General features: G+C 43.6%; 1 protein-coding gene across 10 annotated transcripts in view; it reads left to right on the plus strand.

Moving 5' to 3' along the window:
* The window catches only part of LOC138498128 (toxin S6C6-like), a 600,232-nt gene that overhangs the window by 257,423 nt on the left and 324,768 nt on the right, over positions 1-18,041 (plus strand). For 9 of the 10 annotated variants that reach the window (XR_011278702.1, XR_011278705.1, XR_011278704.1 and 6 more), the window contains one exon: positions 1,581-1,772. The exons of the other annotated variant lie outside the window; for it this stretch is intronic. Coding sequence is in view for 5 of the 9 variants with exons in the window: in XM_069621994.1 (XP_069478095.1) it covers positions 1,581-1,771 (191 nt within the window). In the remaining 4 variants the exon portion in view is untranslated. The remainder of the gene's footprint in view (positions 1-1,580; positions 1,773-18,041) is intronic. 10 annotated transcript variants of the gene reach the window in all.

Consider the following 18,041-nt stretch of genomic DNA (forward strand, 5'->3'; position numbering starts at 1 on the left):
GATAGAACTTCTCATCTATGCAAGCCTTCGACTCCCCAAAAAACTTGCACACACCTCCTTTGGGAAGGAGGCTACTCGCCTGCTCAGATGCTGTTATTTGGAGCAGTTTGTGTGTGACTAGGTCACGCTTGACAAGAAAATGTTCTGGGATCATCTCTTTTGGAGATAAATCAAAATTCGTTAATACTAGCTGTTGTAAGAAATCTAAATGATTCATGATAATATGGGAGAGACCCTAATTATGGCATAATATTATTTTCAGCTCAACTCTCTAATGTCTTTAGTAACAATCCGGTGCTCAATTCTTACTCAAATTATTTCAGCGATTTTCTAATTATGATGATTTTGTGAATCACTTTCTTTTCTCTTCTTTTCCTTTTTTCTTTTATTAATGTTCTGGAGATGTTTTAACATTGCTGTTTATTGTGATTTTTTATGTGTAATGGCATAAGGTTTTACAAACCAATTCACAGATAAATACAAGATTAAAAGACCTTCATAAATTCATGCCGCAGTCCCCACACTTCTAGACTGGGAATTGTTTAGTAGGCCTCCAGTGCTAGGACTGGGGCACATCTGATTCCCTGTGGCACGATGCCCCTTTGTACCGCTGGTGACCTGGCATCTTAGTTAAGTGCTGTTATATTTCCAGTGTTGTGTAAAGAACTGCCTGGATTGGTGTCCACTTCTCCCAAAAACTGCACCGTGAAATGCACCCTGGTGTTACCCTATTTATCTTTTACTGATTTCTTGGCTGGAGGTCCAGCAGGTTCTCCTAAAGATGAGTTATGGGCTCTCCCGCTGTGTTTGCTTGCACTATTTTGGGAAAATATCCTCCCACCTCTCCCACTTTCAAAATTCACCAGTCGCCACTGTTGATTTATGTGAAACTAGAAACTATTTGCTTTTCTGCACTTCAAGAAAATACGTGGAGTGCAAAGGAACTCATGCAAGTAGATTCATAAAGTGCTAACATGCCACATCCCAGTTACTAGGAGCTATCATTCTCAACATGTTCCACACTGTGTTCCACACTGTGTAATTATGGCAGCATTTTGAAACCATGTATTCCTGCATCTTCAGATGAATAGAAAACATAGTATATATTTAACAGTACAACATAAGGTGTAAAAGTGCACGTTTAAAACTTTGAATCCACTATTTTGATAAACAATCCAATTAAACTTATCAGCAAGCGCCTGGATGCCATCATTTAGACTCTATGGCCTTTCACAGGTCTGTCTGAATGGGTTCCCTCTCAGATCTCATCCTTACACAATGAAGGAAAATGGGGGAGTTTTCCTCTCTCAAATTATGCAAGAAAATACACAGAACCAGGAGAAGTGGTGGAGGCAGGAAAGGGAAACCCCTGGAATCCATTCTGTGATAGAGATTTGGGGCCTGATTTGCAAAGATGTGCTTAAATGGGAATGTCTAGTTGAAAACATCCGTGTAAATCAGGCCCATGGCATCGTCTGACATGAAAGTCTAAGTTTCTGCGCTTCTTTGCGACAAAGAGGGCTGAGATCCATGGAGTCTGCAAGCACTCACCGTTTAACCCTTCATGTCTTCATATACAGGAGAATCATCCTACGGCAAGGGCTGCGAAGAGACATGTACGGAAAGCACGATCACGGAGGCAGGTGTCACGACTTCTACCAAGTGCTGCAGCACAGACCTGTGCAATGGAGCACCCAGTGCAAGGGCCAGCTACGCCATGCTCACCCTGGCAGCAGGGGCCTGCGCCCTCCTGCTCAGGGCCGGCCTATAAGGTAAGGATGGGATGGCAGGGCCGTCTCCACTCTCACTGATGGCCATAGGGCACACGCCGGACAATCAGATCTACTGCTGTGAGTCTCACAGTGACCAGCACCCATCCTGCTCAGAATCCCTGCCTCCCATCTCCTGCCGGGCGGGGGCGGAGGCAAGGCGATCATGGGGTGCCACTGCCGGCACCTGCGCGTCTCACAGCAAATAGGGGTCCCCCTGATATCGGAAGTAAGCAATCTCCAGCTCAAAATAGTGTTATAAGGTTTGGCAAGGATGGAAGACGCACTCCCAGAGAGGATGTGTGCACTAGAATCTGATGCTATCCAGAGCATGTGGGCTGTTTAATGAGTGATGAGAATGTGTGCACTAGAGGCTGATGGTATCCAGAGCAAGTGGGCTGTTTAATGAGTGATGATAATGTGTGCACTAGAAGCTGATGATATCGAAAGTGTGTGGGCTGTTTAATGAGTGATGAGGATGTGTGCACTAGAAGCTGATGGTATCCAGAGCATGTGGGCTGTTTAATGAGTGATGTGAATGTGTGCACTAGAAGCTGATGGTATCCAGAGCATGTGGGCTGTTTAATGAGTGATGAGAATGTGTGCACTAGAAGCTGGTGGTATCCAGAGCTTGTGGGCTGTTTAATGAGTGATGAGAATGTGTGCACTAGAAGCTGGTGGTATCCAGAGCATGTGGGCTGTTTAATGAGTGATGAGAATGTGTGCACTAGAAGCTGATGGTATTCAGAGCATGTGGGCTGTTTAATGAGTGATGAGAATGTGTGCACTAGAAGCTGGTGGTATCCAGAGCTTGTGGGCTTTTTAATGAGTGATGAGAATGTGTGCACTAGAAGCTGGTGGTATCCAGAGCTTGTGGGCTGTTTAATGAGTGATGAAGATGTGTGCACTAGGAGCTGATGGTATCCAGAGCATGCAGGCTGTTTAATGAGTGGAGTGATGAGAATGTGTGCACTAGAGGCTGGTGGTATCCAGAGCAAGTGGGCTATTTAATGAGTGATGAGAAGGTGTGCACTAGAATCTGATGGTATCCAGAGCATGTGGGCTGTTTAATGAGTGATGAGAATGCGTGCACTAGAATCTGATTGTATACAGAGCAAGTGGGCTATTTAATGAGTGATGAGAAGGTGTGCACTAGAATCTGATGGTATCCAGAGCATGTGGGCTGTTTAATGAGGGATGAGCATGCGTGCACTAGAAGCTGATGGTATACAGAGCGTGCGGGCTGTTTAATGAGTGATGAGAATGTGTGCACTAGAAGCTGATGGTACCCAGAGCAAGTGGGATATTTAATGAGTGATGAGAAGGTGTGCACTAGAATCTGATGGTATCCAGAGCATGTGGGCTGTTTAATGAGGGATGAGCATGCGTGCACTAGAAGCTGATGGTATACAGAGTGTGCGGGCTGTTTAATGAGTGATGAGAATGTGTGCACTAGAAGCTGATGGTACCCAGAGCAAGTGGGCTATTTAATGAGTGATGAGAAGGTGTGCACTAGAAGCTGATGGTATCCACAGCAAGTGGGCTGTTTAATGAATGATGAGAATGTGTGCACTAGAGGCTGATGGTATCCAGAGCAAGTGGGCTGTTTAATGAGTGATGATAATGTGTGCACTAGAAGCTGATGATATCGAAAGTGTGTGGGCTGTTTAATGAGTGATGAGGATGTGTGCACTAGAAGCTGATGGTATCCAGAGCTTGTGGGCTGTTTAATGAGTGATGAGAATGTGTGCACCAGAAGCTGATGGTATCCAGAGCAAGTGGGCTGTTTCATGAATGATGAGGATGTGTGCACTAGAAGCTGATGGTATCCAGAACGTCTGGGCTGTTTAATGAGTGATGAGAATGTGTGCACTAGAAGCTGATGGTATCCAGAGCATGCGGACTGTTTAATGAGTGATGAGAAGGTGTGCACTAGAAGCTGATGGTATCCAGAGCAAGTGGGCTGTTTAATGAGTTATGAAAATGTGTGCACAAGAAGCTGATGATATCCAGAGTGTGTGGGCTGTTTAATGAGTGATGACATCAAATTCACTCATGTCCATTTTATTTTGGGAATTCCCAGGGTATACAATGTATTTATTTATTTAGCGCACTAGGGTCAACAAGAACCTTTAGCACAAGGTCAGGAGAGTTCCACACACAATAATCAGCAAGAAATTTTAGCTCAATGTCAAGAGAGTTCCACACACAATAATCAGCAAGAACCTTTAGCACAAGGTCAGGAGAGTTCCACACACAATAATCAGCAAGAATCTTTAGCACAAGGTCAGGAGAGTTCCACACACAATCAGCAAGAACCTTTAGCACAAGGTCAGGAGAGTTCCACACACAATAATCAGCAAGAACCTTTAGCACAAGGTTAGGAGAGTTCCACACACAATAATCAGCAAGAACCTTTAGCACAAGATCAGGAGAGTTCCACACACAATCAGCAAGAACCTTTAGCACAAGGTCAGGAGAGTTCCACACACAATAATCAGCAAGAACCTTTAGCACAAGGTCAGGAGAGTTCCACACACAATAATCAGCAAGAACCTTTAGCACAAGGTCAGGAGAGTTCCACACACAATCAGCAAGAACCTTTAGCACAAGGTCAGGAGAGTTCCACACACAATAATCAGCAAGAACCTTTAGCACAAGGTCAGGAGAGTTCCACACACAATCAGCAAGAACCTTTAGCACAAGGTCAGGAGAGTTCCACACACAATCAGCAAGAACCTTTAGCACAAGGTCAGGAGAGTTCCACACACAATAATCAGCAAGAACCTTTAGCACAAGGTCAGGAGAGTTCCACACACAATCAGCAAGAACCTTTAGCACAAGGTCAGGAGAGTTCCACACACAATAATCAGCAAGAACCTTTAGCACAAGGTCAGGAGAGTGCCACACACAATAATCAGCAAGAACCTTTAGCACAAGGTCAGGAGAGTTCCACACACAATAATCAGCAAGAACCTTTAGCACAAGGTCAGGAGAGTTCCACACACAATAATCAGCAAGAACCTTTAGCACAAGGTCAGGAGAGTTCCACACACAATAAAACAACACCTGATAAAATAACCTTTGCATACAATGATACAAATTCACATCCACTACAGTAATGCACTCCTACTTCATACAATCCCAAGTCAGGACAGTCCTGGGCAGATGTATTGCTGCAAAGCAAGGTAACAGTTTGTGTGAATTTAAAATACAAAACCACAAATAATCAGAATTAGTGCTCATTTCATCATTATCATAATTATGAAACAGATCCCTTCTTAAAGAGACTAAAATCGGACATTCCAATATTATATGTTTTAAGTTTTCAATACTCTTATTACAAAGTCGACAGTCTTTCTGCTCTAGGCACCGGTGTTCTGGCCCCCACCACTTCATGAGAGGGGTGTCTAAAAAGATAAGCAGGTAAAATTTTAAAACCTCTAATAACATAATTAGAATTTTCCCAAACCTGCAGACCTGACAGAGAAGCACGATTCTCACACCAGTTCAATTCACACAACTTCCACTTCACTTTCTCTGGATGAGAGACCAAGTCTTCCTGCTTTACTTGTATCTTCTGTAATAGAATATTGCGCTCCTGTATCCACTTCAATAGTGCCTGACGTTAAACAGCATAACACATTGCTGAACTCAACATATTTTCAGAATCTCTGTGAATCATATATGCCTCATGACTACATAACCATGTTCTGTTTTAACTTACGTTCTGTAGCTAAGCCGTCTTCCTTATTTGAGTGGAACAAAGACTTAAGGTTATGATGTAGTTCGTTCTTCTTTACTTGTATCTGACCATCATTTACATGTGCATGTGTTTTTAAAATCAGACCCTTCTTACAATGTAACCTTCCAACAGAAGTACCTTGCAGCTGTTGGGTCGTGCATGCATAGTACAAGGGATTGACAAGGCCATCATCACTATTTCCCAACAATGTATCTATGTGAGCATTGAAATAGTTACACAGCTTTGCACGACAGATCAATGAGCTATTGTTTCTCTAACTTCAACTAACAATGGACTTAAAAGCCTATTTCATGTCCCGATCTTGTATGCAAATTTCAGCAACTTCAATTTAGGATCGCTAGCGTCAGTTTCACCCATAAGTAGCTTAACACAATCTAAATACATTTTTCTCAACACAAATATATAGTCAATGGTACATTTCCAAAACAAATTATACTAAGTAAAATTTGGGGGCCGGTCACCCTCCATGTTTCCATATACAATATGTAAATCCCATGACTCCAATTCTAGGCGGATTAATTGCCAACGTCCCAACTGGTCCAAATTAGTTCACACCCGCGGCATTTGTTTGCACCAATCTGGAACCTGACACTCACAGTTAAAATCACCCACACTAATGAAGTCTACACCATGCTCCATCAACAAGTATGATACGATTTCCCAAATTTCCTCTAAAAAAGCAGACAGAGAAGACTTACTAATGTTGAAATATGCATTAACCAAAATGCTAGTTCCAAGGCCCGAATAACCCAGCCTTTGCTGTTGAATCCTTACTACCAAGATATCTGAAGACTTAGTTTCAATGCTCTGTGTAAGAAAACCCAAATTGATACGGATCGCACACAGCAATCCTCCGAATGGTCGACCCCTAGACTCTTTAGTGGCCAAGTATGCATATGAGGTGAAACCATAAATAATAGGGACCAAATCCATCCAGGTTTCTTGGAAACATATAATTTCACTTTCTTCATCACCAAACATTGCAAACGTACCAGATAGCACGTGTGAAAAGTCACATGTATTCCAACTAGCGAACGTTAGTATTGTATCCTCCTGTCACTGTTATTTGAATTATGATGATGAATTTAATTTTCATGCAGAGACTTTGAAATGTGGGCCCAGTTGTTCTGAATACTCTACATGTTACCCACATTTTCCCCTACAAAGGAAACAGTTCAACAGGATTGTCCCTCCAAAGGCACATTAACCAGAAAAGTGACTTGTCTACATGATCGTTATAACCTTCATTAATCCCATCAAAAGTTGCTTCTTTCACTGGCTTCTCACTACTCACTCTCTTAGATTCTATAACTCTACTATGAATCAACCTTCCGTGATCCTGGGAAGACCCAAAAGCCTCAAATGCCTCATATCACATGGATAATAGTAGATTTCCCTCATCCAAGACCGCTGTTTTCACCAAATTAGAGCCAAAATAGAGTTGGACCAAATCAAATACACTTTCCTGTACAAAATCAACTAACACAATATCTGCAGAGTCTGTAATTCTAAGTTTTGGAATCTCCTTAAAGATGGCTAGGATGTGCTGTCTACTGAGCGGAAACTGAGCCACATCCTTAAAAATCTGTTCTGTAAGAAGGGGATGTCTCCTAACTTCAGTATGTTTGAATGTTGATCTCTATTTAATGACCCAGAATCCTTAGAGCTACATCGTGACGACGCCGGCCCCAAGATCTTACATTGCCTGTCTTCTAAAGTTTGTAAGGTCAGAGACGAAGAAATCAATTCATTATTAATCGTCCCATCCTGGTTTACAGGCACATCCATCCTTGGAGCCGGCCCCAAGATCTTACAAAGCCTTTCTTCTAAGGTCAGGAAAGCCGGGGACGAGGAAATTAATTCATTATTAAACGTCTCAACCTCACTAACATGCGCATCTGTCATAACAGAGCCCTCACAAGTAGTCGGACATTCACCTTTCACACTACCAGAATTTTTCACCATCCCTGCACAACCCCTTGCCTCCGTCCGACATCCCGCAACATCAGTCTGTACGTACTTTTCACATATATTCGACAGTGATAGATTGGTAACCCTAAAATCTCCAATCACATTATCCCAGTCCAACTGACTCACCTTACCATCTACTTTGTTAAGGATAGCTTTCATCTGAACCCCGGAATTCTCCACAAAAATGGAGGGTAGTGTTACATAGTTAGGCTCCACAGACGGCTCAATATCCCTGTTGACCAATTGGGGACAATGTCCCATTTCTCGTACGCTGCTGTTACTTGGCATAGTCAGCACATCAACAATGCAATAGTCTTCCTCTTCCCCACATTCCAGTTCTGTGTCCGTGTGTACCGTTAAACTAAGTAACGCTCCTTTGTCACCAATGGGTTTTAAATAATAAGTAATTGAATTATTCCCCTTTAAAGGATCTTTACCTTTCTTTTTACTCTTCTTTTTGTTAGGCATGGACATATAATTAATTGGCTTAAACACCAGCAATCTGATATAATCTCCTCAGATTCCAATCTGGTGAAATTCCCTGTCACAGTTTATGGAATATTATTTTGAGCTAACAGTTCATCTGTCTCAGCCACACCCTCACTTAAATTCCAGCAACGACTCCTAAGACACTTCCTTGACCCCTTTTTTTATTCTTAATTGTATTTTTGATATTTTTAGACTTTTTCAATTGCTGATCAGGTCCACTAGCAGTTACTCTGTTTTCTCCATCCTGACTGGACTGGGTTCTCTGACCTCCAACATTCCTCTCCTCAGTCATTATCTACGATTTCAGAGTTTTATCATCCGCATCCATTCTCTTTCCTCCGACATTCACATCCTCCAACCTAGAAACACAATGACCTGTTGTCTGCCGAGTGAAATCTTTATTATCCATTCCCACACTTTCCTTCATAACCACGGTGTTAAGGTCCCCATCCTTCTCCACCACCATTTGAACCTCATCTTGTTCGTTGTATGTCTCAGTGCCCTTTTTTCAACACATTTTTTATTTAAGACCATAGATGAAGACCGATTGTCAGTCTCTATAGAACCGACAACTATTTGCGTCATGGTATCGGGAGTCCCCAGAGCACTGTCAACATCTGAACATCGGGCCTCTACCTTCACAGGGGGCGCCATATTATTCACAGGTTGAGACTGTGCAGTATTATTCTCTTTAAGGAGCCCCACCCATGACGCGGTATTGGAAAGTCTTGCCGCAGCCATAATAAAGCCCTCTAAAAAGGATTTTTTTGCTGACAGTTCTTTCAAAATGTGCCTGACTTCACACACTTCATATTGAAGGGTATCATGACCCTTGTCCGAAGAGCTGTTCTGGGTGACTGAGATGCAATGGTTTGTACTTTGGCGTTGGTCAGGGGGTCCTTGAGAGGGGTTTTTCAACACTGGAACATCAGGAGCTTTGTCCCTCTGAGATCCACCTACAGGCGGCAGGCAACGGAACAAGACCCACTGTTCCAACAAGCTCTAACAGCACTTCAACCTTATCCGTAGAGTCCAAAATTCATGGCAGGGCAGGAAAAGCAAATACATCTATTATGTCTTCACTAGTGGTATTCGTTTGACCATTGGCGTAAGGTATTTCCATACCAGAGCTACTCTGTTTAATTTCAGACTGAGTTTGTGCTGAACAACAGTGCCTTTTAGGCACCTGCTTCATGGAGCCGTCCCAATTCTCATCCACTGTAAGTGGGGGGATGACACCCTCGTAAAATGTGGAGGGGTGCGGTGCAGGCAAACACTCTCCCTCCTGTCCCATACGGGAAACTGGGTACTTTCAGGTTCTAGTGACAAACAAACTCGCTTAGCCAATTCCTTAGAAACAAGGGGAGCTAACATAGGAACGTTAGAGATGAAATCTCTATATTCATAATTAGCAAGATATTGTAAGATTAGATCAGTGGTCTTCAAACTGTTTAGACCTGCCCCCCCCGAGCTAAATGTGGGTAGGCCGGGCCCCCCTAAAAAGGCCAAAAGGACAGTAAATCCAAATGACTATGAACTATTGCTTGCCGTCACCGCATAGTATAGTCTCTGGGCTCCCCACCTGCTCACATCACAGTCCCTGGGCTCCTTCATCCCACTCCTATCCAGTTCCTGGGCTCTCCCCACCCCACCACAGACCCCGGGCTCCCCACACCCTGCTCCCACCACTATCCCATGGCTCCCGCCCATCTTGCTCCCACCACAGTCCCTGGGCTCACCCACCCTGCTCCCTGCACAGTCCCAGGGCCAATGGCCTATAGGGTACTAGAGCAATGCCCGAACCAAAAATCGTAGTGTAGTACCAGTTTTCTTTGGTCAAAAAGGGCCACTTTTTTGGCCAATGTGGCTAAGTTTGTTGAGTTACTTCACTATGGAACTAGTAGTTTTGACCATTGCTGCTGACTAAATATTCTTTAAATATAACAATGTGCTTACATTTTATCAGAAATCACCCCCTTCCTGGGTCTAGAGATTGCTTCTTGAGGAGGGGGAGGACCCAAGATTCCTTAACATTGCTTGGTATAATACCTGATGAGAATGAGGAGTTGATGAGATTTGAGATAAATGGTGATAGGTCTCTAGCAGCATCTTTTATTATTTGTGCCGGGCAGTTATCGCCTCGACAGCTTGATGGTTTAAGTGATAGGATTATTATTTCAACCTCCAGTATGGACATTTTGGTGAAGTTGAATCTTAGTTCAGGTTTGGCCGTAGTGCGAGGTGTGTTAGTTTGGGTGGTAGGTTTAGTTTTGTCTTGTCAATTTTAGTTTGGTGTGTGGTGATTTTGTCACCCAGGGCTTTCTGTATGTTAAAACACCATACCTTGTTTTTTACGCAGTTATCAGGTACTGGGATAGGGTTCTCCAGTTCCTTTAGGATTGTAAAGAGCTCCTTAGTTTCTGATTTGGCTTGCATTATTCTGGTGTCAAAGCTTTCTCTTTTAGCTCGCTTGATTTCAGATTTGTATTTTGTAGATATGTCAGTAAGGGTAGCTTTATTTGCTTCTGAGGAGGCTAGTCTCCAGGAGGATTTGCACTTGCGTTTTCCTAGCCTTATTGATTTCAAATAGGGATTGCTGTTTCTCATTTTTAGCAGGGCAATATTGTCAAGGGCATTGGCCATAATTGTGTTGAATTCGTTGACCAGTGATGAGGGATCAATATTGTCGGGCAGTGAGTTCAGGGTATGTAAAATTAGCGGTAATAACCTGTCTGTGGATATGGTTTATTTGTTCCTTGTTAGCGTTGGAGGTGCTATACTGTTCTGTTGGGGTTGGAGGATTTTAACATCTATAGAGAAGGTTATAAGAGCGTGGTCTGTCCAAGCTTGTGGACTGATGGAGGTAATAATTGTGTTGAATGTATGGTCAGCCACCCGGTCAAGTGTTCAGCCTTTCTCATGGGCAGGCTGTGTCACTCTTTGGGTATAGCCAAGCTCCGATAGGACATTGGCAATGTTTGTGGCTTGTGTGTCTTTGGGATCATTGAAGCCCAGGCTTGAGATGTATTTTTTAAATGATCTGAGTGGCCTATAGATAAGGTGTATTTTAATGGTTTGTGAGTTGGAAATTAGAAGCTTGACCGTTAGGGACTCACAGGATTTGGTGTGCAGGGGTGTTTCTATTCTGATTGACAAATCAGTTTTGGCAATGAGTGCTAGGCCTCCTCCACGGGAATTAGTTCTGTCTTCCCTGAAAATTGTATAATTGGTGGGCACAGCGAGCATTAGGGCCGGGCCGGCTGCTTTGTGTAACCAAGATTCGGTAATGGCTAAGAAGTCATAGTTACCTATTTCTATAATGTTGGCAATTTCTGTGGCATGGGCTATTAATGACCTTGCCTTAATAAGTGCTTCTTTAAGGGTGGGGCTGGCTAAGGCAGATCTATTGTGTTTGGATAGGCTGGTGTGTCGTTTGTAGTGTTTGTCTGTTTTATCTTTGTAGTTGGTAGTAGTATTAACAGAGGAGTAGTTTAATTTAGCAGTATCCTTGTGGTGATTCCTATTATGAGCACTGGTAGTAAGGTATCCAGCAGGCAGTTTGTATATCTTCGGTAATCTTGATCGTAGCTTAGAGTGCCTTTGTGTGAGGTCCCTATGGAATGTTAGGTATAATAAGCTTAGGAGTAAGTTCCTTTCCTAAGGTCTGTTCCATGCTTAGGGAGATCACGTCCAGTCTAAGAGAACATTTGGGGATTTCAGTAGGCATATCTAGGGGGGGTGTGTTCATAGGAGACATTATCAACATAAAGGCATTCAGGTGAAGGAAGATAATAAACATTGTAAACATGGATCACATGAGTAATTCAGGCATGTACGCTGGTACAAACTAGGTTACGTCAATGGGCTGATCAAACTAAAAAGAAACATGAACAGTGCATAGGCAGTTGCAATTGAGTTAAAGGATCTCTAGGGTAGCAGGGTATAGTTATCATAAAATTAACATTGTAGTAACGCTAGATAATGTAGGTAAAGGCTGGCAGTATTAATGAGTAAGATATAACTATAGGCAATAGTATTGATAATAAACAAAGGCAATTTGTATATGCAGGCATTCAATAACAGTGGATAGACAACAGGTTATGGATGTCATACATGTGCTAATCGTATAGGCATTGTGGGGAACACATTTTCACACACTAATGTGCAAAAGCTAAGCGTGGTGGTCACAGTGACCAATGAATGTGCTAAATTAGACAAAGAGAGGCAATTTGTTATCAATGTCCATAAAACAGAGAGTGAAGATGTAGTAGCAAGATAATAGTCGGTAGTCTATATGGGATTTACGTGATAATGTTTGTGGTTATCTATGCTGTGGCGAGCATGGACTGGACTCTCCTAAGTAGTATCTGCAAGGCAGTTAAAGTGCAAAGAGAATCATGGCACCTAGCTCCTGTGGCGCTCTGTCAGCTCCGTCAGCACAGGCCTTCTTTCCTAGGCCTTACTTCATAGGCCGGCTAGTAGCCTGCCGGCTTTTGGGGAAATTAATAAACAATGCGTGATCACTCCTCATTCTGCCTTCTGCAAGGGGTCGTTCCTCATTCTGGCTTCTTCAAGGGACCGCTCCTCATTCTGGCTTCTGCAAGGGATCGCTCCTCATTCTGGCTTCTGCAAGGGATCGCTCCTCATTCCGGCTTCTGCAAGGGATCGCTCCTCATTCCGGCTTCTGCAAGGGATTGCTCCTCATTCTGGCTTCTGCAAGGGATCGCTCCTCATTCTGGCTTCTGCAAGGGATCGCTCCTCATTCTGCCTTCTGCAAGGGATCGCTCCTCATTCCGGCTTCTGCAAGGGATCGCTCCTCATTCCGGCTTCTGCAAGGGATTGCTCCTCATTCTGGCTTCTGCAAGGGATCGCTCCTCATTCTGGCTTCTGCAAGGGATCGCTCCTCATTCTGCCTTCTGCAAGGGATCGCTCCTCATTCCGGCTTCTGCAAGGGATTGCTTCTCATTCTGGCTTCTGCAAGGGATTGCTCCTCATTCCGGCTTCTGCAAGGGATTGCTTCTCATTCTGGCTTCTGCAAGGGATCGCTCCTCATTCCGGCTTCTGCTCTGGACTTGGCCATGTCCATCTAGTACAGAAACCTCAGCCTTAGGCTTTCTGTAAAGGCCCCCCCCCCACGGGTGTCTTGTACAGAAACGCTTGAGGGAAAATATGTGCTCCCCCAAAAAAGTGCGGCCGTTTGGCTGTTTTGTGGATTTCTCAGCAGCTTGCTCTGTGACAACATCCCGGAGCACTTATAAAAGTACACATTTGACTTGGTGGCGAACAGGAGGCATTGTGTGATGTTTAAACGTATTGATGTTCAAGAACAGCTGGCATATGCCAATCTTGTGCTGTCTGTGCAGTACGGGTGGAGAGTCTGCAAAGCCCGCACTATATGGCTGTAAAATGTTTATTGTAGAATAGATGCTTTTCATGTTCCCAAGTTGGATCCCATTTATCTGCATGGGGGAAAGGCGTTCAGCCAATCAGGTGAGCAGGAGAGAACACACTGTGCACTGCACGCTTTACCAGCCACCTGAGGCTCTTCCCTCTGTGATGCCGGCTTCATTGTGGGGGCCAACAGCCGCACCCAAAGTCTTCAGAACTATTCCATACGATAGAGGTCATCATTTTCCCCAAGAATTTCATTCGAGGGAGGTTCAGCATTTCACAAACCAGAATCAAATGTGTAACAGATTCCTCTGATTCTTTGCTATTACAAATCTGCATGTTTTCATGGGAGTCACACCGCGTCTAAGGAGAACCCGCAGAATCTTAACAAAATAGCTCTCTAACAGAGATTGGGGAACAGAGTTAAGTAGGTCGCAATCGTCCCTCTTCTTTTATGTTCATGAGCCAAGTGGCTCATGGATGGATATTTGTGGAAGCTTTCTGTGGTCTCAACCCAACTTTCATCATAAAGAGCGTGTGTGACTCAAACAGCGTCTTGAAGTAAGGCAGTTAAGTCCAAATGAAACCCATGTAAAATACTTTCACGTGACCTTTGGCCATTCACAGCGAGATTAGCGCTCCCCTGGGGAGAAGACTCCAGATCCCTGTACAGCTGCATGTCCTCACACAGGGAATCCGGTTTTGGGGACAATAAATTTCAATGCAAGGAAAATAATCCAAGGACAGGGCCACTCAGAGTAACCAAACCCAGCTCAAATCTGTGAGCGGGAAGTGTACATAATGTTCAAGATACGTCACCATATGTATATGGGCTTCAATTAAGTCCAAGCATTTAAGAGATGATTCAAAAACGAAATCCCAACCATATATTAATTTGAGGACCACTTTCCCCTCATAGTATTTAATCGCAGCCTTAATTGGAAAACGTCTTTATTTGCGATCAATCCTGACCAATGGATTTCTTAGGGCCCGTGTCTTGTGAGTCGTAGTTGGCAATTATTATTCAGCTGGATTTCGGGATTATTCGCTTACATGTGACTGATATTGCGCTTTGAATCCCACTACTTGTGCAGCATCCCCACCTGTTTAGTAGGGTTGGGATGCCTTTGCGTGTCTCTGCCCTTCTGTTTCCACCAGCAGATTAACTTGCCTCATGTTTTAATCTTCCAATGGACCTGGGCCTGTGCTAGTTGCAGATGCAAGCATTGCCTGCAGCTGACATACGATGGGCTGTGCATAACATGTGATTGCATTGCGTAGGCAGGTCATTATTTTACATCGGTTTGGGAAGCGTGATTCTGCCATTTACACTCGTGGTTAGTCCGACAGGCCTCTCGTGTGATCGCAGAATCCTGACATGTGGAGGACCGTCATGCTTTATGTCTGAGGCTGGAAGGGGAGGATCTCGCCTCAGGAAAACCTATTGGGCCTTTCAATCTCCCTCCAGTCCGAGTTTGTGAGCATGTGGCCCTTTCTGACCCGGGATTGGAAAGGATGTGTGTGTGATGGATCTTGTTTGTGTCTGTATCGGAATGTTAGTGTGTGTGCATCTGTGTATGTGCCTGATGGAATGTGTGTGTGGTGGAATGTTTGTGTGTGTGTGTCTTTGAGTGAGCTTGCGCTGGAATGTGCATGTGTTGGAATGCAGGGGAAGATTTGACCAGGAACAAGGCTGAGCGCCGTTCTGGCAAAACATGTCTTGCCGGAGCAGCGCTCCGTATATACCCGTGGCCCAAACTGTCCATCTCCCACTTACCTGTTTGCCTGGCTGCCCTGCTTTAAACTGCCCCAAAAACCAGGCCGGATGGCACAAGTTAAAAGTTCTGAGTCTGAGGCTCCCTGCTCTTCGTCAAAGAACCGGCCTGGTTGCAATGATTGGCTGTTTGCTTCTTGTCCTTATGATTGGAGCCCAGAGCTGAATAGCAGTTTCCACTTCCAATCATAAGGAATAACAGAAGCAGCCAATCACTGGGTGCTTTGAAGAAGTACAGTCAGCATCGACTTAGTTACCACTTACCTGGCTTGATGATAGCAGGACATAGGAGCCTGATCCACTTCCTCTTCAGCGGTTGAGCCTCAAAGTAGTCACGCCATATTGGAGCGCTGTGGCCTGCCGCGCCGCGTTGATTCCGCTAAGAAGTCTACTTTTTTATTACTCGCTCGGTGGAAAATACTCTTTGAAAGCACCGTCCATGCCCTTACCAGACACTCATTTTGTGGTGACTCCATAATGGATTTGCAAAAGTTTTGTACATTTTATTAACAGATATTGCCTGCAAGTAGTATTTTCCTTTAAGTAAAATAATCCTTCCGAGCACCGTCCGTTAAATGTATTCACAAAACAATTGTTAATTCATTTAACGGATGGTGCTTGCAAGGATTGTGACCACCCTCCGTTGAATGGATTATCAAACGTTTTGTAAATCCAAAAAGAAGAAGTAAGAAAGGTATATTTTTAAGTCTGGGATCTGATGGAGTGAAGAAGTTCAGTAAGAGGGGGGGGGACAGATGAAGACTCTGTGTTCTGTTTTACTGATGCCAATCCCTACTTGAAAAACCAAGCAAACGACCTTTTATGCACTGCACTGACAGAGTGGATGAGTCCCGTGCCAGTGAGAACAAGAATGATGTGCTAAATTCTGGGAAAAGGAGGCAAATCCCCAACCATCAAAAAGCGAGAATGATAATTTGACATAAAAAGCGAGAATGATAATTTGATGTACTGTACTCTAGCGGAAAAGATGTTACCTCTAACCATTAAAAAAGCGAGAATGATGTTTTGATACACTGTACTCTAGTGAAACAAGATGTTATCCTAACCATCAAAAAAGCGAGAATGATAATTTGATATCCTGTGCTCCAGTGGAACAAGATGTTATCCCTTACCATCAAAAAAGCGAGAATGATAGTTGGATATCCTGTACTCCAGTGGAACAAGATGTTATCCCTAACCATCAAAAAAGCGAGAATGATAATTGGATATCCTGTACTCTAGTGGAACAAGATGTTATCCCTAACCATCAAAAAAGCGAGAATGATAATATGATATCCTGTACTCTAGTGGAACAAGATGTTATCCCTAACAATCAAAAAAGCGAGAATGATAATTTGATATACTGTACTCTAGCGGAACAAGATGTTATCCCTAATCATCAAAAAAGCGAGAATGATCATTTGATGTACTGTACTCTAGCGGAACAAGATGTTATCCCTAATCATCAAAAAAGCGAGAATGATCATTTGATGTACTGTACTCTAGCGGAACAAGATGTTATCCCTAATCATCAAAAAAGCGAGAATGATCATTTGATATCCTGTACTCTAGTGGAACAAGATGTAATCTCTAACCATCAAAAAAGCGAGAATGATAATTTGATATACTGTACTCTAGCGGAACAAGATGTTATCCCTAATCATCAAAAAAGCGAGAATGATCATTTGATATCCTGTACTCTAGTGGAGCAAGATGTTATCCCCAACCATCAAAAAGCGAGAATGATAATTTGATGTACTGTACTCTGGTGGAACAAGATGTCAAAAAAGCATCTGTGACATTTTGAAAAATGGAATATTCCAGCCCTAAAAGCATTGCACAAAAAGCTTGATTTGCCCTTCATTCTGCGTTTGTTGTGAATATAACCTGCTATTTGGTGATAATATATGATATCACGCCATCTGCAGCATTTACTTTTGTTTACATTTTGTTTAAGAAAAAAAATGTCAAATCTTTTTTTCTGAGAACATCACATGCTTGCCATGAAGCTTTTCCTAGCACCTCCCCTTGGGACATGCCCACATCACCCTGACCATGCCCTTCCCCAAAAGGGGGCCCAGTAGAGAGTTCCCCAAAAAAACTGTGTCCATTTCCAGCACTGTTGGAATGTTTGTATGTGTCTGTTGGAATGTGTGTGTGAGATAGAGTTGGAATGTGTGGTTTGTGAGTGCCTGTGATTCTGGATGGCGGTGTTAGGTACAGCGTTAGTATACCTTTTGGATAAGGTTGGGGGAAAGGAGGGAGGTAGACAAAGTATCTACAAATAAGGGAGAAAGGGGGAGTGAGGGAGATTTCGGAAATAGACAAGACTGAAACGGTTGAATTGAGAGAGAGTAGGGTATGGAGGAGAGGGGGAGAAGGAGGGTAGAGAAAGGAAGAGGCTGTAAGAGGAGGCTGAGAGATGGAATACGGATTTGCAGACTCGGAAGTTATGGAGACGATATTTGGATGCCACAGTGAAATAAAGCCAAAGGGGTTGAACACAGAGTGGTTGAATGGGGGGATGAGCAAAGGGTGCATGTGAAGGATAAAGGTTGGGATGATAGAAGGATGGTGAGTGGAATCCGACGGAGGAGAGGATGGATAGATGGGAGAAGCCCAAGTAGGTGGAGATGAATGACAGATGTCTGGTTGGACCAATGGGGCGGGTTGAAGATATTGGAGAACTGGGGGTGAGTTGGGGTATGTTAGTGTTGTGGGAATGCCATGTCGTAGGTCAGTGGGTGTATAGGTGGGGGTGCACAACAGAATGTTGGTTGGTGGGAATGACAGATTATATGTATGTGTGGGGGGAACAGAGGGTGGATGGGGGATACATACAGTGGCTTAGCTATGACAGAGGGTGGGTTGTGGATGTCTG

The sequence above is a fragment of the Ambystoma mexicanum genome, chromosome 5q (genome assembly GCF_040938575.1).
Source record: "Ambystoma mexicanum isolate Mex_15411 chromosome 5q, UKY_AmexF1_1, whole genome shotgun sequence".
Classification (NCBI taxonomy): domain Eukaryota; kingdom Metazoa; phylum Chordata; class Amphibia; order Caudata; family Ambystomatidae; genus Ambystoma; species Ambystoma mexicanum.